Source organism: Brienomyrus brachyistius, chromosome 2, assembly GCF_023856365.1.
Source record: "Brienomyrus brachyistius isolate T26 chromosome 2, BBRACH_0.4, whole genome shotgun sequence".
NCBI classification, from domain to species: Eukaryota; Metazoa; Chordata; class Actinopteri; order Osteoglossiformes; family Mormyridae; genus Brienomyrus; species Brienomyrus brachyistius.
The window spans coordinates 32995445-33018456 of NC_064534.1; the positions used below are offsets into that span (position 1 = coordinate 32995445).

The following is a 23012-nucleotide window of genomic DNA, read 5'->3' on the forward strand; positions in this document are numbered from 1 at the left end:
TGTCCTAAATGTACCACATACTATAACAACTCACGTTCACTACTTCACATCACAAAAATAGACTACAAATTGCAAAGCAATGCGGTGAACGGCTGCAGCAGCCATATAAACATGAGTACCGTATTATCCAGACCCGAGGGGATTAGCCACCGCCGTCTATAACACACCTCCCCAAGGAAGTGGCTTTCGGGTATGTAGCTTGATCATCCACCCGTGTCTGGCCACATCCTGCCACCTCTCATGTGTACATTTGCATCGTTAGCAGCAGCAGTGTGTTCACCTTGGCTTCGGTTGCTCGCGTACTTTTCATTCTTCTTACCGAAAAACTGGTAAATCGTTTTGTTAGTCCTCTTTGCCATCACAACGTCTTTAAATAGCTATTCCTAATAAATAGCCAATGTATTGTGCACGGCTTGTGTGGGCTGGGCGCTCAACAGGCAGACACTAACCCGATATGCAATCAACAAGTTCAATGTCAATTAAAGAGCACAACAAAGCATTTTGTTATTTTTTGCATTTTTAAGTTTTTCTCCGTGCACTTTGAAACGTCAGTGTTTCCATCCCAACCGTAGGATGGAACCGTAAACTCGCCGATAAATAAGAGGAGGGGTATTGTATATCTATACTCAGACGCACCACTAGGCGTCACTGCTTTTTGTAAAATATGAGACATCTCCACAAGGGTGTTATTTTCTTTTGCAATGAAAAGCGAAGCCGCCGTGAATGCAAATGTAACAAACTTTCTAACATGACATCGGCCAGCCGAGGTTCATATTATCAATTCACCAAATAGTGAAGCACCAGCCTTGCCTACTGAGTGTCGTTAATTTCATTATGTAGATATATACGGATTCCGCATGCAGAATTTATCAGTCTACGTTCAGATCACTGATTTGCGCAGGTACGAGTATTATTAACAGTCTTATACGTTTGTTATTATACAATGCCGCAAGGTCTTGGCGCACATAAAACAATCGCAGAAGGGAAACTAGTCGTTATCTAAAACGTCCAGGGACTTTCTCGCTTCGCTGAATATCAGCAGAAAAACCAGCTTAGCGGCCACCCGCCACAAACAGAGTCGAGCCCTCGGTATTTGTATACTGCCGGCACGTGAGGAAGCTGAAAGCAGCTGTTTGCCGGGGGCTTGACGCTGCGTCACCGAGGCCCCGCTCGCTGATTGGCTGCTTTCCACGTAATGAGGAGGCGTATTAGCGAGTCACTTTTTAAGAAGTTGCCCGAGTTCTTTGTCGAGAGTTTCGAGCATCGCCGTAGCCTGGCAAGATATAGTGGGGACGTTTATGTGAGAGAAGAGTGGTGATTTTACGTGGCCATCACATACACTTCACTCACCTAAGGCTGAAAATGCAAAGCTGTGCAAAATCCTGGGGTCTCATCTCCAGGTCGGTGAAGACGCATATGCCTTGCAGGAACCTGCGCTACAAAAGCCGCTATTTGGCGAAAGAGCCTTTTGGGAATAAAAATGTTTTTATGACCGTCCGGGGTTTTAGAAGTTCAGCCGTTCTTGACTCCAGGCGGATCGAGTCAATTCTGCCCCGGCATGATGATTTTTCCGAAAGGCACATTGGACCAGGTGACAAAGAGAAGCGCGAGATGCTTGATTCTCTCGGTCTTAAGGTAAGAATATCAGGAGAAAATAATTTCTGAAGTGAAGAGGCTCCTTGTCAAATGCTGTTGTGAGCAGTTGTTACCGCTGTAGTGACATTGCAATATACTGGTGTTAAAAAAACTTTCAAGTAATATTTCGCTTTCGCGTTTAATTATTGAAACAGCCAAGATGCTTAATTATGTTTAGTCAAAGTAAACTGTGCAGTTCTCTTCAAAATCATTGGTATGACCCCGTGATGAAGTGTGCTGGGTGTTTGAAACATTTCACCCTCCTTCCGATCTAACTGACATCGGACTGCTTTGTTTTCAGACAGTTGATGAATTGATTGAAAAAACTCTTCCTTCCTCTATTCGTTTGCAAAGAAGCCTGAAAATGGATGACCCCGTCTGTAAGTTAGACTTCTGTTTGTGCCAGTCTTCACTTGCTGTGCAATTGACATTGCATTTCATTTTCCCGGAACCCTCCAAGACAGAAGCAATGTGTAGTTTACCATATAATCTAAAGTATATAGGCGGATATATGGCGCCTCTTTATACCTGGAGTAGTTATCAGAGACAATTGCTTTTATATTTACTTTAACACGTCTGTGATGCTGAAGGCGAATAAAGTCCCTAAACTGTATTTTAAGGGATAATAGAAATGCCGACTAGCTGAAATGTAGGTTGCACGCGTATTGTGAGCAAATGCGGTATGGTGATGGCTGCTGGCGTGATCAATCCGGTTAAGTCTTCCTTTGAACATATTTGGAGTTGTTTTTGTGAAACCCAACAAGCAGCACCAATCTCCTGTGGGGCTACAGCCGATGCTAATAGGATGGCAAGTGGAGTGTAAAGTTCAGCCTTGTGCGCTCCGGCGAGGCCAGTTTAATCTGGTTTATCGCCGTCGTTACATCAGAGGCTCAGCGCTGTGTGCAATCCCCGTTTTCGTGCGATAGTTTCCTGATATTGCAGCGTATTCACAATTTCCCGTCATCATTTAATTGATTTCTTCTAGCGGTTGAGTCGGACGCGGCATTTAACGCGGGTTTCTTTCTTTTCCCCCTTTTTTTGGGGAAGGGATGGGACTAACCTTTAGTGACCTAACCTATGAAACTCGCAAGGATAGAAGAATGCTTTACGGTTTTGCGCAACACTGTTCCAGACACATTTTTCATCTGCTAGGGAAAGTAAAGCTTCAGTTGTATTAAAGATTAGTGTCGGCTCATTTATTTTTAAGGGTGATCAAAAATGTGGAATGCAAGTAAAAATGCTCTGGAGCCGCCACATAGCAGGTCCCAGTGTTAAATGTAGCAGGATTATTATTATATTTTTTTTAACGAAAGACAATACTAATAAAACAAATTAAAAAAATAAATAGGCTACTACCTTCCTTACTGTTGCTTGTTATTCACCTTTTATTAAAATTGAATATCTAACTTTAGTTTTTAAAATTGTTTTATAACAAGTTTCATTTTGGTATTTATTAATTTATTTTTTGATTACCCGATAATTGATGTACTTATTTTTAAATCACTCTAAAGACATATCCAGCTGAAAGTATTGATAGTACAACTTTGTCCTGACAGGAGACTCTGGCCTTATCTTGGTATTTGACACACTGATGTGCTTGACTCACCTTATCGTTTGTATTATAATACAGTTAACTAGAGTTCAGTCAAGGTTTTTTTTTTTTTTTTTTTTTTTATAAATGCTTCTTGCCCCATAACAGAAATGAGTTATGAAGTCATGCATTAAACTGTAATTTGATAGCCCAAGGTTTTGCGTATAGGTAATATATTCGTTTATTAAAACTCACTGAAATTTTGCAAGTTAGAAATATCTCATTGTCAGCTGATGTTGACTAGATTTGGTACTTGATGGAAATGAAACTAAATGGTTCAGAGGTTAAAAATGTTCATGAAGGGCAGGTCCTGTATTTTTCCCATTTGGCTAAAGCAGAACTGTATGGGCCTACATGACTCCCATTTGGATCGATTACCTTCTTCGATGCTCTTCTAGGTGCCATTCCTCCTATTGCCAAGGAAATTAATTTCTTTAACAAAATAGTGCCCTCATCATATGACATGCAGTGTATTGTACCTTGTTGTTACTGCCGTTCCATCTGCGATTAATTATTAATGAGAAGCCTAACATTAGGATTCTTCTGTTTCTGTAAGTATGGCGTCCCAGCTGAGGTACAAAGCCTGACGTCAGTCTGCGCTAAGGGCATTTCTGAGAAGTAGAACGTGAACGTCTGCATTGTGACTTGGAGTCTAAGCACATTCCAATCCTAGATGTGAGACACAAGTTGGTCTGTAATGTTACACCCATAGCAACCTTCATGTAATTATTATATTCCAAATAAGGTTCACACCTGAAAGTCAACAAGCCTGCTATTCTGCTATATTGTAGTGCTGTGATTTTTTTTGGGGGGGTAATTTTAAACTTGTTGCACCTGACTGACTAACTTTCTTAGCTGAGTTAGTTTTAGTAAGCTGCTCTGAAGATGAGGTCCGTTTGCAGGCTGCTTGGGTGGATGCCGTTCACTCTGGTCACAGGAAGGCTGTGTTTTGGGAGTGATACTCACCTCCTGAGACCATATTCTGTCTTGCATACATGCCACAGAGGAAATCTTGCATTTGTCGAAAGTCTATCATTTATTACTTTTATACGGAAGCAACTTGAGGTGTGTATTCATGTGTATTTATTAATATGTGAAAGATGAAGTACATTACTGCCTCCTGTTGTACACAAAAGGTATTGTGCTTTTATGGGTGATTTTTATATATATTTTTTTCCACCATCATTAGTAATTTTATCTGTTCATATAATGCTTCTTAAATATAATTGGAAACACAGTGTTCCTTCACGTGTGTTCTGGCTACTGTTTAGGGTTTTGGGGGTTGGAGCCTGTACCAGGCAGCGTAGGACACGAAGCGGGGTAAAACCCTGGATGGGATTCCAGTCCATCGCATGACATGCATGCACAAATCGACACACGCATTTATACTCTGTCGACAATGTAGAAAATTTCACCATTGGCCTGTTCACTTCAGAATACTGCTTTCTCGCATGTATATCACTTTGGATTAAAGCATCTGCTGAATAGATGTAATGGACAAGTACCTGTTTCTCTTAAGTTAGCGGTTTTTCTAAAGGGGCTGAATATGACTGGCATAGTGTCTCCCCGCTTTCCCCTTTATTCCTCCTCCTTTTTCTCTTTTCGCTGGGTGGTGTCATTGTGAAGGCCGGGCTAGTGGACACCATGGCTTTTGCCCATTCAGCTTCAATCTATCCTCCCCAAACAAAGGACCTGCCCAATCACTCTGCCGTAGAGGCGTTTCTGGATCACAGCAAACGAGCTGCACTGCGCCAAAGAGCCCCATCAGCTGGCAGTGACCCCAGTGACCCACACATTCCCATGGTCTAGGTCAGAGGTCAGCAACCCATTCGAAAACGGGAGCCACAGAGAACATTTGGAATTGGAATATATAATATGACACACACACACACAGAGCCACAAAATTTCACTAAACAATTCAAGTGAGCTAAATAACAGTATAGCAACAGTTTTTATGACACCGATAACAAAATGTGAATAAATTGTTCACAAATTTTTCAGTGTCTTCTGGACTTTATAATGAAAATGTTATGCACCTAACTTTCTTAATTATTTTGTTTTTATTTTTGAAATCAGTCCACAGGTGTCCTGTTTCTTTGATAAAACACCTTTTAACATATTCTGCATGGGTGAAGGACTTTAAACTTGTATAGGGTGTTTTGTAATCTGCTGAGATGCCCCAAAACTGGCAGCAGCTGCCGAACTTCCTGAAAGTTCCTGACTGCCTGAAAAATGACGCCTTGCGATTTTGCTTGAAAATCAAAGCGCCTTTATACAGTCCACACATGGAGAAGCTGTCTGAAGATGTACAGGCACGAAAATCACATGAAACGGATAACATACATATTTTATGTTTGCTGCTGTGATGTTGTGTAACGGGTGTTTCAGCATACAATATATCGGCAAAGCATTTTTTTTATATAATTTTTTTCCTGTATTTTCTCTCTTTCTTTTTTTACTCCTGCTCTTTTCAGCACATGGGAATCTGATGAAGTAGTTGGATGCATATTCCTCTGTCGATTCATCCCGGTATCCAATCAAGTTAGGTTATCAAGATGGACATGGGAAGCCATCAATAATCAATATGCGATGTCCGATGAAACTGCATAGTATACTACACCTACTGAACTTAGCTGGATGCATACTACTTGACTGTCAATGTAGTGTGTACTGTTATATGCATGATAGTCCGCTTTGTAGCTGTAAGCAGATAGCCAGAGAACCACATGCGGCTCGAGGGCTGCGGTTTGCCGGGCCCCTAGTCTGGGTAAATGAGTGGAGCTGTTGGATTTCTGTTTAATGTGATTTTTGTTCTGACCTTGTCCTTCTTCTTTCTGCCTTGGCTGTAACGCAGAAAGGGATAAAAAGCTTAATGCCTTTTACTGCAACCCAGATGCTTGTAAGCCATGCTGGCATAAATAGGGCAGTAGAGCAGTCACCAGATGCGGTGCCACTTTTACGGTTTTGGTTGGCAAAGCTTCTCTCTTAGCTTTGCATTTGGTCCATCCTCAAATCGGTAGGGATGAGAGTAAGCTTGCAGATACTCTAAGTGATCGGTAAATCGGGAGCTTCCATGAACTCTTTTGCTTCTATGGTTGTGGTAGTAGTAGTAATAATAGCAAGTGGATATTGGTTGCTGTCCAGTTGGGAACCATATGGATTACAATCCCCCAGAATGTCCCGCTTTTGATCAAGAATTTGCATGTTTTCCTGTCACAGGAGCATCAAGACCAGAATGTTTCTGGCGTTTTAGTTTATTTGCTGTTTCCTTTAATGCTTTTCTGCCCATTCTGGGAGAAGGGGGGGTTGTTTTAGTGTTGGGTTTTAGATGATTATTAGATTTCGACAACTGCTGCTGGTGTGTTGAAATTGTTCAGTACCGGATTAATGTACTGTTCCAGGATATGACAGGTATTAATTATTACCAATAAGCTGTTAGACTTGTTATTTTGTTGTATCTTGTTAAATATGATGTAATTCAGTAGTCTTTTGTACTTGTATTATGTTTTGACAGTTAAGTGTTCGCCTACCGTAGCTCTGAATCAGCATTGATGTAAGCCTCTTTTGCAGGTGAGAATGAAATTCTGGAATCTCTCCAAAAAATTTCAAGCAAAAACAAGCTTTGGCGTTCTTACATTGGGATGGGTTATTACAATTGTTCCGTGCCACCGGCCATACAGAGAAACCTACTGGAGAACTCTGGATGGTGAGTCATTTCCCAACTCCCAAATTTCAGTGAGTTTCAACAAACCTTGTCTCACAGAAGATAACAGCTATTGCTGTCCAGATATGGCACAAATAAGTCACTCCAGTTATTGAGTTTATTTTTAAATGAATTTAAGAAATAACACTTTTTAATAATGAGTTAACCAACTTATTTGTAGGACACCAGAACATCATGAGGAAAATGTGGAAATTTTGACTCTGCATCAGCTTCTAGTTAAAGATTTTCTAGTTACAGTCTTGTGAGCTCAAAATCTTATTTGAATGTGGTCCCATGACAGGCCTTAGTAAGTGCCACTCGTTCAATTGCCTGAAGCATTCCATGGTGTGACCTTAATTATCAGTCACAACAAAATTCCCCAGCTTCCCTCTTGGACTTTCTCCTCTCCTTTGAAATCCGTGGGATTCTTGTGATGAATGGGAAGTGTGGTGAATTTGCTGTGTTCCCTGACTTTTTCAGGGCGTCTGCTTTCCCCTCAGGCTGCCCTCAAGGTTTTAACTTACGGAAAAGTTGGTTTTGCCGTTTTGGACTGTATGACACAGATAGTTGCATCACTACCATTATTTGTAAATCCCCACCCAGGGTGACCCAGTATACCCCATACCAGCCAGAGGTGGCCCAAGGGCGCCTGGAGAGCCTACTGAACTACCAGACAATGGTGTGTGACCTCACTGGCCTGGCAGTAGCTAACGCTTCGCTCTTGGATGAAGGCACGGCGGCTGCAGAAGCCATGCAGCTCTGCCACAGGTGAACAGTGATGGTGAAGTTGACTCAAAGTGACGTGTGGTCTTGTAAATACTGAAATTCTGAATTTTTGTTTTTGTTGTCATAATTTCCCCAGGCAGAATAAAAGAAGAACATTTTACATTGACCCTCGCTGCCATCCTCAAACTATTGCTGTGGTGCAGACCAGAGCCAAGTAAGATTCGTGGATTTATTGCAGGAATTGCATTCTATATAGCTCTGCATGCCTGCACTTGTGTAGACCTGTGGTGTTTCTGTTTCTGTGTTGCACCATGGTCCTGGAGTACCAATGTTTCATTTCACTGTGTACTGCATGTATGGCTGAAATGACAATAAACCTGCTTGAAGTGAATTGTAGAAGACATGTTCGTTCTTTGTAACCCGGCCTCATGATGATGTCTAATCAGTTATCTTTTGGACACTAACAGGCATGTGACCCAGTGATCATGTTCTCATTTAGCTGCACTAATAGGCTTTCAAGTGGCTACATTATGTAATTGGCAGAGTTGGTGGGGTTGGCTGAAGACGCCAGTGTGTTAATCGACACATGATCATAATTGTGTGCCAGCTTTCGTTTCTCTGGCCAAACAGTCCGCGTCCCACACATGCTGAACCATAGACTTGATGTTCTGGGGCTGATGTTCTGGACAGACCCAGGCATTTGTGGTCTCGTACTGACAACACTTTTTCCTGGCGATGGCAGCTACATTGGAGTGAAGACGGTGCTGAAGATGCCTCATGAGATGGACTTCAGTGGAAGGGATGTGAGCGGCGTGCTGTTCCAGTACCCCGACACAGAAGGCCGCGTGGAGAACTTCACGGGACTGGTTGACCAGGCCCACAAAGCTGGGGTAAGAATTATGGAGCAGGTCCTCCTGTGCTGAGTGTTTGGCTCAAGTTATTTGATTTGAAAACTGACAAACGGATAGAAAGCAATCTATCTCCTGGTGGATGCTGTCATCATTGGTGTAGGAGAGTTTGATATTGGGAGGGAACACAACTTAAGGTAAATGGTAAGGTCTATTTTTTTCTTGGGTTCTTTTGTCGAAAGTCTGCATATCTGGAGATGTTAAGGGTATGATGGAGGAACATGTACTCTGATATAAATTCACATCTTTCTTCAAGCAGGGTGAATTTGACTTGGAGATCATATGACTTGCAATAAGATTTCAAGAAAAGAGCTGCAAGCTCCACATACTGAATTTTGTTCCCAAAATTCAGCCTTTGATATTGATTTTAGTCGATTAGTGGTGGGACAATGGTATGCAAGAGGCAGTCTTTTGATGCTGGCTGACTTGAAATTCATTACTTCGCCACAGGGTACAGCGAAGTTGTGTAAGGCACTTTCAAGGTTGGATATTTGTGTTTCCTTGCCTGGCTTGATCTTTACAGGGAGGGGTCTTTTATTGGTGACAGAGGGCTTGTTGGGGTCCTGCCCTCCCAGCATTGGGCCGACCGGGCTGGTCATTACCCCTGCACCGCAGGAGTGACGTCTGGCAGCTGACAATGGGGGAGCAGAGGTGGCTGTAATGGGCTAGGGGCTGGCCCTGGCACCTCGCCTGTGATTCTGTGGCCTTGCGCCCTGTTCACAAATCACAGGGTCCAAATTTTCTGTTGGGAAGCTTTGTCTAGCTGTTAATGGTAACGTTATTCAGTGACCTTCGATTTACTTTAGCAACTGTCTATTTTTTCATTGGGGGAGGGGCAGTTTACGGAAATGGTTCATGTTGCCTTTCCTGCATGGTCCCCTTGGGATTCTCTCAGGCTCTTGATTCACACACAAGCATAACTCAGCCCAGCTCGGTCACCATCAGCCCCGATTACGTCCCTTTTAATCGGTGTTCAGAATGTTATGATAGTTAGCAGCTGACGGTCCCCCTCCCTCCACCCCAGGCACTGGCCTGCTGTGCCACCGACCTGCTGGCCCTGTGCGTCCTACGCCCGCCCGGCGAGTTCGGGGTGGACATCGCCCTCGGCAGCTCCCAGAGGTTCGGCGTGCCTCTCTGCTACGGCGGCCCGCATGCCGCTTTCTTCGCGGTGAAGGAGAGCCTGGTGCGCATGATCCCTGGGCGGATGGTGGGGGTTACGCGGTGAGCTCCCTCTCCATGCTTCCTTGGCATAGAGTCATTATCTGCTTCGTCATCGTCTACTTGGTCGTGTATTCACATTTCAATGTCTTCGACTGGCAATCTTTAAATTGTCCCTTATGAGATTCTGCGCATGCACATTATTTATGAAATGAACCTAGGTTAAGGGATTACATTTCCTACACTACTAGATTAGACTCAGTCTTAAAGGATACTTTTCTCCAAAAGGCCAAATCCTTTCTAAAATGTTTTGATTTGTAGAGTTGCAGTAAGGGGTTAAAATTGTATCTGGTACAAGTCCAGTCTTTCTCTGGTTATGAAGAAAGTTGGTCTGATTTAACCTTGAAAACACTTGTTTAGTCTTGCAGGATTGCATTGGTACTATATAATCAGACGAGCATGCAAAACTTTTAAGAAAATTTCCAGGCAGCTGTCCCACCAAGTGTATGAACAGCATATTTTCTCCTGAGCTTTGGATGTTCCACCCACCGCATTATTTGTATTAACATCATGGCATCTGAAATCTCATACAAAAAGGAATTTGCAGAGCATTTAGCTGAAATAGTGAACAATAGGATTTGGTAATTATGAAACACTCTGTTTATTCCATGATCATTTTATGTTGAGCAGCGTTGAGAAGGAGCGAGGTGTCGAGGCAGTGGTTGCTTTTGCTAATCATTGCTCTCGTTGGAAACCCCCTCTAACCACAGAGATGCAGCTGGTAAGGAGGTATACCGACTTGCTCTTCAGACCAGGGAGCAACACATCCGCAGGGACAAGGCCACAAGTAACATCTGCACTGCTCAGGTAAGCTGCCTTGACGGAGATTGGGCAGGGAGGCCCAGCTCCCACGAGAAGCACTGAGGTGTTCTGGGGCTCTTCTCAACTTCATGGGTTGTAATAAATAGTTGTCCGGCATGAGTGTCAGATGCAGTCGTCAATGTCTTAGCATCTTGCTTGACGGTTTTTCTCATTTTGGGCTGTCGCTTCTTCTTTTCCTTCGCATTTTTCAGCGGTATGCATCCTGTCCTCAGACTGTGGCTTTGCTTTCAGGCTCTCTTAGCCAACATGGCCGCCATGTTCGCCGTTTACCACGGACCTCAAGGCTTGAAGCACATCGCTCAGAGGACACACGGCGCTGCCCTGATTCTCGCAGAGGGTATGGCCACCTTGCCCCGCCTTGCCTTGTTGGAGTCCATGAGTAATGTGAAGTCAAATGTTAGTGAACACTACTGGAGCATGGGGTGTTTGAATTGTAACTGGTGCAGTTTTTAGCAAGTCAAGGCACTGCCAGGGTATTGATACCAATATGCCTCTGAAACAGACCAGGCAATTCACAGTTGAGACTAGTAGTCCGGTGTTTGTGTCTCCTGGCCGGTAGGCTTGAAGAGAGCGGGCCACAAGCTCCAACATGAGATGTTCTTCGACACCCTGAAGATCCACTGCAGTGTGGCTGCCAAGGATATCTTGGAGAGAGCTGTTCAAAGGCAGATCAACTTGCGCGTTTATAGCGAAGGAGTGGTAGGTCTAAACTTGCCGTGTGGACCATACTCAGCCAATCGCTGACCTCACTCAGGGGAGTGTTATCAGTGTGTGGACCAATCCTTTGGGTCAAATGACAGTTGAGTTCACTGAAACATTAGTCTTTACGTTGCCATATACAGCTCAATCCAAATAAATGCATTTTTAAAAATAGCTTTAACATACAGTAGAATTTTGAAACTTAAATGCCTCTTGACCTCTTGCACCTTGACCAAACTCTTGGAACTCAACTATTACTGCTAAAGACATTCAGCTCTACCAATTCAGACCTCGAATGAGTCGGGAGAGAAAAATCTAGCCTCAACCAAAAACTCAGGACACGACAAAACAAAACAGTCCTGCTGAAACTTGTACGGATCGAGATGTGTCTCTGATGGGCTGAAACAAAGGCAAGCGGACCTACTGGGTGGCTGATGCATATGAATCACTCTGTCTCGCAATACTTCTCGACCAAGTTTGACATGCAAAAGCTGTTTTCTTGTGTTGAGTGTGTTTTTTTTTTGTGTGCTTTATCTACAGCACATTTAGTGATACAGTAATCATGGCCCCTGAGAAAGTGAGCAGTGATAGCAGCAAACCAAAAAGGAAAGTAGTGAGAGGAAAACTGTAGAACTTAAAGGAAATTATAGCGAGACTTGAAGGTGGTGCACGTGTGTCTGCTCTTGGTTCGGAGTATGTCATTTATTGAATGTTTTTCTTTTGTATGTGGTTTCATGGGTGTATTTTAATACTGATTTTTAATGCTTTTTATCATGAGATAGGTAGGTAAATAAGTTTAAATAGGCATCATTTGGGGGTCTAGAATGCATTAAATTCATACATTATTCCTTACGGGGAAATGAAACTTGGACTTCAACCAAATCGCAACTCGACAAGCCTTCTGCAACGAATTAAGTTTGTGTTCCAAGGTACCACTGTATTTGTATGTTAGTGTGCTAAAATAAAAAATTAACCAAAGGCCCTTTACATGCATTTAAACTATAATCCAGCCATTAGCAGAATATCCTAGCAGATTCTGTTTTGCTGGACTGATATTAAATGGTGCACAATACAGCATTTTACTAAGATGCTAATTTGCTAAACTGGATCATACATTCACATAAGCAATATCTGATTTAAAAAAAATTGAAACAATGTTGCCCTTGAACCCTGTTATGGATGGATGGGAAAATGTATTTGTTCACATTTGATTTTTTGAGAAAAGGCAGGTTAGAGAAGGCTGACTTGTATATTTCCACTTCTCCAGTTGGGGGTGTCTCTAGATGAAACGGTGACTGAGAGAGACTTGGACGATCTGCTTTGGGTGTTTGGATGTGAATCCTCTGCTGTAAGTGTGCTTATGTAGTTATTACATTGTCCACAGTTACAGAAATTACTTAGTTTAACTGGAAATGTGGACTTTGCATAAATGGCATATTAATGGATGGGCACACACTCTTGTCAAATGCTGAAGGGTGACTCTTCAAAAGTGCTGTACAAAATAAAATTGTGTTGTAGGAGCTCATCGCTGAGAAAATGAGTGACCGGAACAAAGGGATCCTGGGAACCCCATTTAAAAGGACCAGCAAGTTTCTCTCACACACAGTGTTTAACAGGTGAGCTAAACATTTAGCCATTAGCAAATCCTGTCTCCTATACTGTAGCTGTATGTGGTTTTCCTTTGATAGGCTTGTCTGAAACATTCTGGCCTCTAAGATCTGTGATTTATATAAATTGCTTGGATCCTTGGTGTACCTCCTGTCCGATCCTTGGTCCCCCTTTTGCAGTTACCATTCAGAAACAAACCTCATTCGTTACATGAAGCGTCTTGAAAACAAAGACCTTTCCCTGGTTCACAGCATGATACCCTTGGTGAGTTTTCTGCGAAATACAAGCACTGAAAGGTTGTTCTGTATTCCTGCCCTTTATTTGAGATGGGAATACGCCATAATAATGTGAGATCGATCTTTACAAATGTTGATAAACAAGTCTGTTTCAATAATTATGGTTTCTTTGTTCATATTAGGGCTCCTGCACAATGAAGCTGAACAGCTCATCTGAGCTCATGGTGAGTTCCTTCTTACAGATTCTTCTGGTGTTTACCTGGTGTCAAATGTTATTTGAATCCCTGAAATTCCATTGTGTTTGTTCCTGGATGCCGATGCTTTAGGGCGTGAGAGATCTGTGTGCCTCCTGCTGGTTGACTCGATACTTTCTTCTCAGCCAATCACATGGAAGGAGTTTGCAAACGTTCACCCCTTTGTGCCCCTGGACCAAGCAGAGGGCTACCAACAGCTCTTCAGGCAGCTGGAGAAGGATTTGTGTGAAATCACTGGATATGACAAGATCTCTTTTCAGCCCAACAGGTAGAAGATACTTTGCCTCATGAGGTCAAGAGTCGTGAGTGTATCTGGTATTCATTTGCATCAAAATTCAACATCAGAACCTTTCTGTATTATATTTAATTTAGCCATTTAATATAATGATGGCTTTGCATCAGGATACTAATTATCAATGCACACATTCTTAGGATTAGTAAGTCTAATTTGGAATAAAATGTGTTTAGCCTCTGACTAGCGAAACATGTGCAACTTTGGCTAATCAGCTACGAATGACCTTTATTTTAATGGCTAAAAGATAAACTGCCAGAGGCAGATTTAAAACCATTATCTGATCGCTATTGACTTTGCCCCCAACTAATAGTACATTTTCTTGTATGGTAATAGACTCTCGGTTTGTCTCTCTGTACTCTTGATCAGACGAGGAAAATTAATGTTTAACTCCAGTGCATAATAGGTACATAGAAACTGCTGTATGGCATTGTCTTCAAGCGTGGGTTGTTGGGCTGTTCATCAGTGTATGCCTTGTTTCTTTGCAAACAGCCTTATCACACACATTCAGTGTGTGATGTGATTGGTGATTGAAACGTGTTTAGGAATTTGAATTTGTATTCCCCCTAATCACTACTTTCTTGGGTCCTAGAGCCATAATTTTTTTTCTAGGTATTTAAATTGATCAACTGCTTTTAATACAATCATTTAGACTATTATTATTGAGATTATTGGTGCCAACTAAAGCTGACCAGGACATAGCCTTGAGATTGTGACAACCTTCTGGTTCACGTGTAAATTTCCTTTCTTGGGTAGTAAGCTACCTAAGAAGAAGAGTAGTAAGCTAAAACACTGGGTGTAGTAAACCTGGTATGTTTATAAGCCAAACAGGCCTGGCAGCACTGCATTCTGTGTCTCCCCAACTCAGTGGATGTTTGTGTTGTGCTTCCCGCGGCTAAATCACAGAGCCTGAGTAGATGTGTCCTGTGTTTCCTGTGTAGCGGTGCGCAGGGCGAGTACGCTGGCCTTGCGGCCATAAAAGCCTATCTGAACGCCGAAGGAGAGACTCATCGGACGGTAAGCACTGCTTCTGGGACACTTGCTCTAAAGGACTGAGTTTTTTTTCCTCGGAGTACTTTTTATATGCTGATCGATGGGAATGGTTGCTGGGCGAGTGGTTTAACCCTCTGGAGTCGACGGCCGCATCGGCCATGCCGCGTATCTTTCTCGTGTAATTAAATTCATAACTCGCTGAAAGCGTGTTGTAGAAACACAGGGGGAAAACGCTGACTAAGTATGCAATCTGTCTTTTCAAAACGTCAGAAGTATTAAAGTTTTAAAAATTAGGTTAAATTGGCTAAAAAGTAAACTATGCCACCCTCACCTGAAGATCGGTATTCGCATTATAAACAGCATTAACACATATTCACATCGCATTTGCATGGTAATTTTGATGAACAACGCATCAGTGAAACGCGATCCAGATACATCCCCATCAGCACTATAAAGGGGGGGGGGTGTGGCCAGGTGTGAATGGCTCATGCAGACACATGAATATTGCTACATATTCAATGAAATGAGCCAGAAATAGTGACATGAGTTTGTTTTTTCTTATTTATCCAACTGAATGTTGCAACTACACCATTTAGTCATCGTCATGTAGCCAAGACTTTGGTGATCAGATACCTGGGATCACAACAAACTGCCACCATTGCTTACTATGTACTTTTATAATGCTTCTGTAAGTGTTCCAAACTGCATTTTGCAATGTCTATACTTTGATGTCAAATTACAAACTTCACATAAATCTGACATTTACAAAGTACACTAAGATTAAGATGAGTTTAATGCCAAAACAAATATATAAGAAATAATTTGCCATGAATTAAGTTTATGATATTGAATAAAATGTGTGACCGTGCCCCAGTCAGTGAAAGTGTGTAACCTACCCCTAGACTCCAGAGGGTTAAGCTGAAGTACATCATTGTATATTAGCGGCTGAATCAGAAGTGTTTGGGATAATCAGCTGATCGCCGCTCAGGTGGGGTGACTGATGGGCCTTGTACCTTTACACAGACTGTGTAGCACAGGCACCCTGGAACTGGAGCGAGTAAATACCTGGCAAGTCGAGCTTATTTACAGAGCACATCTGCACACATGAAGCAGATTCAAAGAACTTACTATGACACACAGAGGATATAAAATTGTCTGCGTTTTGGATAAGCAGACACGTCAAAAGTTACCTGGAGATGTCAAAAATGTCAGGACAGGTCACACAGAGCCAAGTCCAGAACTCTAACAATAGTTATCAGTATGGCTCTCACTAAGGTCAGCATGGTCTTGATTATAAGGTTATGGCCATTTAATTTGCTGTGATGGGTCAAATATTTCAAATAGAGTAAAGTTGTATTTAGGATTATCTATGTGCATATTAAAATCTACAGTGATAACTAATCAGTATAATCAGCTGATAGTAGTTTTATAATCAATAAAATGCGCAGAGTTTTTAGTTGGTCTGTAGGCAGTTATAAAACTAGCGATGGACCTTTCATCACAATGAGGAGATATTTGAAGGTTCCAGCTTATTTTGGAATGAATGCTTCAACGTTTAGAAGGTGTGTAATAATACAGTCAAAGGTCATCTGCTTGATATCAAGAGATTTGATATCAAGGAGACCTAGTTTTATACTGTTTGTGTGTGGATCTGTAGCAGACGGACTTGCGATTAAACTGCAAATTGAACAGATTTACCTTTTTTTTTTTTTTTCTTTGATTGCGATTAAGAGCTGGGGTAGGGAAGGCAAGAAGTTCTGAATTGATTTGAGAGCAGTCATGCATACCGTCACTTTGATAGCGGAGATCCGCAGACATGCTGTACTTTGTACCAGGCACAGGGGGGGGGCTCATTTTCAGGTCCGGAGTTCCATGGCCAAGACGGCCCATTTTGTCTGGGTTCTGGGGCAACTTTAATTAATGATGTCACTGTTCAAGTCGTCTTGTCCTGATAAATGACATTTTTAAGATTTTAAGTATTTTGAACTGTTTAAGCAGTCTGAGCTTCTCCAGGCTCACCTGGTATCTTCGTACCATCCGTAGTTTGAGAAAATTCCAGTGATTAGCGATAGCAAACGATTAGTTGTGGCAGCTCCGCAACTGTGCACAGTGCTCATTCTGTTCTAAATGACAAGTGATCACTTTGACACTCGTGCTCCATATTTGCGCCATCGTGATTCATCGCGAGTGTGTGTGAGAATTTGCTAGTTAACATTCAGAAGCATTGTTCTTTTAAAGTTTATTTTTACATTAATTTGTTAATTTTTAAATGATTTTGTTTCTGAGCTGTTAGAACAGCTAAATGGTCTCCCCATTGGCCGCTCTGGGCCTGCCCCGGGTCTCCCCATTGGCCGCTCTGGGCCTGCCCTGTAGCAACACGGGAGATGATACCTGGTGGTGCCACTTCCTTTGTGGTGATTGTGCACCAAGGGGAAGATGAGGATTGGGGTACAAAATAGTGGAGAGGTCTTGGGGGGGGGGACAGGGGTAACAATTTTTTTTGGAAGAGAGCTTGGTTCTGGTCGACATTTATTCTTCAGTCTTCTCTGGAAAAATACAGATGAGAACATGAGGGGGAGAGAGAGGGTGATATGTAACTGGTGGATGGATCATACACATGGATCGTTACCCCTGCTTCCATCGTGTTTCATGTGCTTGGGTGGTGAATGGCTCCGTTTCAGCATCAGTCAAAGCGTAATGCTTGGTTTTCTTGGCAATTTAAGGTTTAAGTAGGAATCCTTAGCTGGCAGAATAGTTCGCCTTTCTCAACTTCTGCAAAAAGCTGTTGCATAACTTACTTGTTCCAGCATTATCTGCCGCTTATGTAAACTGCATAGTTGACTCGCGTTGACTTTAATCAGATTTTCCCTTTGAGTGCAGGTTTCTCTGATGATGTTCCAGGGAAATGAAACCTTGAAATTTGTGTATTGTTCAAATGATCTCACTGTATCAAATGTGCGACACAAATATTTGATATCCCTCTTATTTCAGGTTTGTCTGATTCCCAAATCAGCCCATGGGACTAACCCTGCTAGTGCCCAGATGGCAGGATTGAAGGTCCAGGTGGTGGAGGTGGATCGAGATGGAAACATCGACATTGCACATCTGAAGGCTATGGTAGGTTCTCACGATGTGGCTTATATGCTAGATTCATTTTTTCTTTCTTTAATGCTTAAGTGCTAATTAGAATGCATCATCAATATTACCTTGTTTTTATATTCTGTATAGTTTGACCTTTTTAAATGTAGTTTCATTGTAATCAAAGGAATTTCCTTGTGAAAATCAGAGCTTTGTCCACAGGTGGATAAGCACAAGGCCAATCTGGCTGCCATCATGATCACATACCCCTCAACTAACGGTGTTTTTGAAGAGAACATTGGTGAGGTGTGTGACCTCATTCACCATCATGGAGGTCAGGTGTACCTGGATGGGGCCAACATGAATGCACAGGTAAGGGCCCTTAGCAAAGGCCCATCTCTCACAATCATGGCATGTCTGGGGCTGGTCCAGCCTCCTGAAACCCCTTCATGATGTTCTACCTTGTCTTTGCTTCCTCTCTCCTCAAACCGCCATAGGTAGGGTTGTGTCGACCTGGCGATTATGGATCTGATGTCTCCCACCTGAATCTCCACAAAACCTTCTGCATCCCCCATGGAGGTGGAGGCCCAGGGATGGGTCCCATTGGCGTGTGAGGCCTTTACACAGAATCCCCTACTATTCTCCTTTGACTCGTGTACATTTTGCTTGATCAGGTATTTTTGGATGTTCTTCTGCAGGAAGCAGCACCTGGCTCCATTCTTGCCCAGTCATCCAGTGGTCACCTTGAAGTCCGACAACGCCGTCACCTCCCTGGGTACCATCAGCGCAGCTCCTTGGGGGTCCAGTGCCATCCTGCCCATCTCCTGGGCCTACATCAAGGTGAGGCGCCCCTTCCTGTATCGGTCACTTGGCAAAATAAACAAACATCTCGTGCTCCCTGCACACCACCACTGTTGTTTTTGTCAGAGCAAGAAGGCAAGATGTTTACACTGTTAAAACTCAACTGAGGGCACGTGTTAACTTCACATAACCCGGAAAATATCACAAAGTGAATCAGATGAAAGTACAGAATATGTCGTTGATGGTACCAGGCATCGGCAGATAATCGATATCTATAAATGCATTTTTTTTCCCAGTATTTTTTTCAAGCTATATAGATATAATCGAAGGAAGTGTGTAAAGAATATTTGTTAGGTACCATTAATTCTATTCATACCAGTTCAAACTGCGCTATCAGATTTAAAAACAAACGTGAAAAATCCCTTCTTGTGGTTCTGTGATCAGCACACCCCACTAAGAACATGGCACACATTGCATGTCCACCGCGCACCGTTCAACCCCAGCAAAGTCGACATCTTCTGTTTTTCCCTAAAATACACAACCTGGTTGCTGCTTAAGTCCCTCTCCCAGACAGTGAGGGTGGTTCATCTATGTATTTCAGCAATGAGAGCATACAAAAAAATAAACAATTATGATGGATATTATTATTAAACGCTGTAATTCCTGTGTTGGGCATCATTCACTTTGGTTATACGATATTACCGCTGCTGCTGCACATTTAATGTGGGCAGTATTTCCTGTTTCAGTTTCAACTTGGGGAAAATAAAAGGAACAGAATGCATTGTGTTCGGAGTAAGTTCTGCATTTGTCATGAGTAAAGATACAATAAAGGGACTTTCATGTGCTAGACCTGCATTAGGCTGTAACACTTTGTCTTGCATAGAAATATAGAAACTGAAGTTTCACAAATCTAGTTAGCCAAAAGAGGAAGTTATACGCCATTATACACTTATGTATTGCTTGTAAATGAAAATGCAAAATAGACTAAAGAAATATTCCCATTCATGTTCACATGTTTAGATATTATCGATTAATCTCTTAATAATTTTTTTGCGGCAATACTCAATCCAAATTCAAATATTGGCCCAACCCTAGAAGAGCCCGTTGATTACAGGTGCTTATGCAATAAGGTAAATGTATCGAGCTGAATCGTGGAAAATGGGAGCAATTTAGTGTTACTTTGTTCTTAAATAGAATGCAGTATAATTAAATAAAAAAAAAAACGTCCAAAGCACATAGTGTTTAAAGCACTTTTGTACTTTTTTGCAACCAGTCCACATTGTTTCTGATTTTACAGCCACAATGCATTTTGGAAAGAATATGCAAAGATCGTATTTTGGATGAAGATATTTTAAGCTAAGCCGAAACCTTAGGTTCTCATTCACAGGGGAAAACGGTGCAGCACTTTTCTCAAGACCGTAAAACATGACAGGATGCTATTGTTTGATGCTAAACATCCACTTGCTTTTGTCTCCTTATTCAAAGACCAGCTTTAAATTGAAATGCCACTGAAATGTGGAGCCGCTTGGCAGATTCCTACAGAATCTTGGGGATGGGGACCCCCCAGATGAGCAGCTTGTACTGGCTGATAAAAAAAAAAATTTTTTTTTTACTGAATTGACTTTCAGTTTGGTACCCTGGTGAGGCATTTCAGCAGCGCCCCTCTCTGGCACCTGAAATGCCAAGCTTCAGGTTATGAGCATATAGCCTTTCCCACTATACTACCTGCTGCCCCCTCATGTGGCTACAGGGAGCAGTTCTGACCGAGGTGCATGTCAGGTCCCGTCTTCAAACAGTTTGCCATTTAACTTTCTGCTCTCTGGTCACGACTAGATGATGGGTGCCAAAGGCCTGAAGCATGCGACGGAAGTGGCCATCCTGAATGCCAACTACATGGCCAAACGGCTGGAGAGCAACTACAAAATACTCTTCAGGGGAGCGAGAGGTGCGTTTTGGGCTCAATACTCATCATTCTGGTTCTTCTGCTGATGGCTTGTAGCATGCTGTCCAAAGTAGGTTTCAGTTTGTGAGGATCCAGTCTCCAACGGAAGCCCTTTTTTCTCCCTTAAACTTAATAAAAATGCTCAGCTGACTGCTTTACCCTTTGATCCATGAATGCCATTCTCAGTTTAACAAGTACAATGTTGAAATGACACAATGACATTTACAGTAAAAGCTTTTTGTTTAAATGGCATTTGCTTAACCAAGCTAATATGAATAATAGACAATGGTGGTCAGCTGATATGGGTTTCTTTTTACTGTAAATTACAACTGACTGATAATTAGGGCATAGTTTGGCCGACATTGGACTGTATTGAAATGCAGGGCCATTAAGTAATGAGAATTTTGAGCAGTAGAGCTCTGGAACTTTATTAATAAACATTTACCTTGACCAATGTCTAAATAAACCCTCCTAAAACATGCACTTGACTAAAGTCAGCTACATTTTACCACAGAACTGAATATCACTATGGTGTAACGTGGTCTGTATACTCAGCCGAAACATAATGACCATCCCAACATAAAGTAACCAACCTCAACCATCTCATCACTGATGGGCCTGTTGATATGGGAAGGGGTGTTAACATGGCACAAATTAATACATTTTAAAAACCCCTTCTTCATGAACAGTGCCATTATATGCAATGCCTGCCTGTATCACCTGATTATAAAAAAATACGAATTAGCTCAGTGTATCTGATGACCACTAGTGGACAATGTGTATGTAGCTACAGTTTTCTGTAGGAGACATTTTGCTTAGATTTGTCTGTCATAAACTTGCATAGTGTCTTAATCGGGTGGGGATCTAGCAGGCGAGTTCCAGTTGAGCGACTAGAGATGGGGAAAAGCCCATTGCACTGGTGAAGTCCAGCAGGGTTTTGAACGTGCTGGGAAGGCCTCCTGAGGTCAATGGATGAATAATATTCAATGCAGTCTGCTAAAAGTTCTAAACTTTTGCTCATCCTCAGGATTTGTCGCCCATGAGTTCATCCTGGATGTGAGACCTTTTAAAAAGACGGCCAACATTGAGGCAGTGGATGTAGCGAAGAGGCTGCAGGATTATGGTGAGTGCAAAGTGGGTTCTATCCGACAACTCGGGGAGGGACAAAGCTGTGGGGGTTATATCCATACTGCACCCGTCTTCTGGCTGATTTTCACCATGTCGGACAGGTTTCCATGCCCCCACCATGTCATGGCCAGTAGCTGGGACCCTGATGATCGAGCCTACGGAGTCTGAGGATAAGGCGGAGCTGGACCGCTTCTGTGACTCCTTGCTGGCGATTAGGCAGGAGATAGCGGACATAGAGGACGGCAGGATGGACTCGCGTATCAATCCACTGAAGGTGCAGAGGGATCGGTTACATGACCAGAGCCACATACTGCATAATAGATGTGAACCTTTTGGGAGTACCAACCAGATATTACAATGCTGTTTGGGGAAAAGGGGATTTAATAAATTGGATTATTTGCAGTTCCATCCCCTAATACATTGTTAGCAGCAGAAAAGCTGCCGGATGCCCCTTGTCATGCTGATTCCTTGTCTTGAAGGTGGCATAAGGCAAGAAGACAATGCTAGAATGGATCTGCTCTGTACTGTGGGACCCGGCTTACGCTGTGGGTGGTGAATGTGATGTTGACCTGCAGAACTCTGTATCTCCTACAGATGGCACCACATTCCCTGGCCTGTGTATCATCCACAAAATGGGACCGGCCGTACACACGCGAATGTGCCGCCTTCCCCTTGGTGAGAAGCCCCCCCCGCCATCACACTCATGTTATTTTTTTTGTTATTGGTTCTCCCATCTGTATATGAAACTGCTCACACCGCTTTGTTAATCCTCAGCCTTTCGTGAAGCCAGAATCCAAGTTCTGGCCGTCGATCGCCAGGATTGATGACATTTACGGCGACCAGCACCTAGTGTGCACCTGCCCCCCCATGGACGTTTATGAGTCTCCCTTTGAGAAGAAGAGGGCGTCCTCGTGACGGCAGGATTGATAGGGTGGTCGCTCATCTCAAAGCTCGGAGTAGTCTGAATTCTCCGGGCCTCTCGCCACTTATCTCGCTCTCCCACAAAGTTTGCAGTGGGTAGCCAAGATTTACATTCCATATTGTACAAATAATTGCCTTCGCTTCACAAAACTAAACTAGAATCAATAGGTTGTATTTTTTTTTTTTTTACGCGTTTGTTTGTATAGAATTTTATATTTCTTTGTCTTAATTGCTTAACTCTTGCAGGGCTATTTTCTAACTTAAGTAATCTGTGACTAAATAAATGTTTTAAGGTTTTTTTTTTTTTTTTCCCCCGTGACTGACCAGCACACTGATGCTTCACCTGGGGAAGAAAGAGGTGGGAGAAAATGCATGATACCATGGTAACAGCAGATATCGAAGTTGCTGACCGTGTTTGCTGTGAGGGCAGGTGGATGGGGAAATTTGGGGGGGGGGG

At 42.6% G+C, this 23012-nt stretch overlaps 1 protein-coding gene across 1 annotated transcript; it reads left to right on the plus strand.

Moving 5' to 3' along the window:
* The first annotated feature begins 1230 nt into the window (after positions 1-1230).
* gldc (glycine dehydrogenase (decarboxylating)) lies at positions 1231-22852 on the plus strand. Its single transcript, XM_048978965.1, has 25 exons — positions 1231-1635; positions 1937-2015; positions 6797-6932; positions 7533-7697; positions 7792-7869; positions 8398-8545; positions 9588-9784; positions 10492-10588; positions 10835-10940; positions 11163-11302; positions 12570-12650; positions 12821-12918; positions 13090-13174; positions 13329-13370; positions 13526-13668; positions 14634-14709; positions 17677-17802; positions 17986-18135; positions 18261-18373; positions 18462-18603; positions 20398-20509; positions 21534-21629; positions 21736-21908; positions 22229-22309; positions 22409-22852. The coding sequence occupies exons 1-25, from the start codon at positions 1363-1365 to the stop codon at positions 22547-22549; spliced, it is 3078 nt and encodes a 1025-aa protein (XP_048834922.1). The 5' UTR covers positions 1231-1362; the 3' UTR covers positions 22550-22852.
* Positions 22853-23012: the final 160 nt, after the last annotated feature.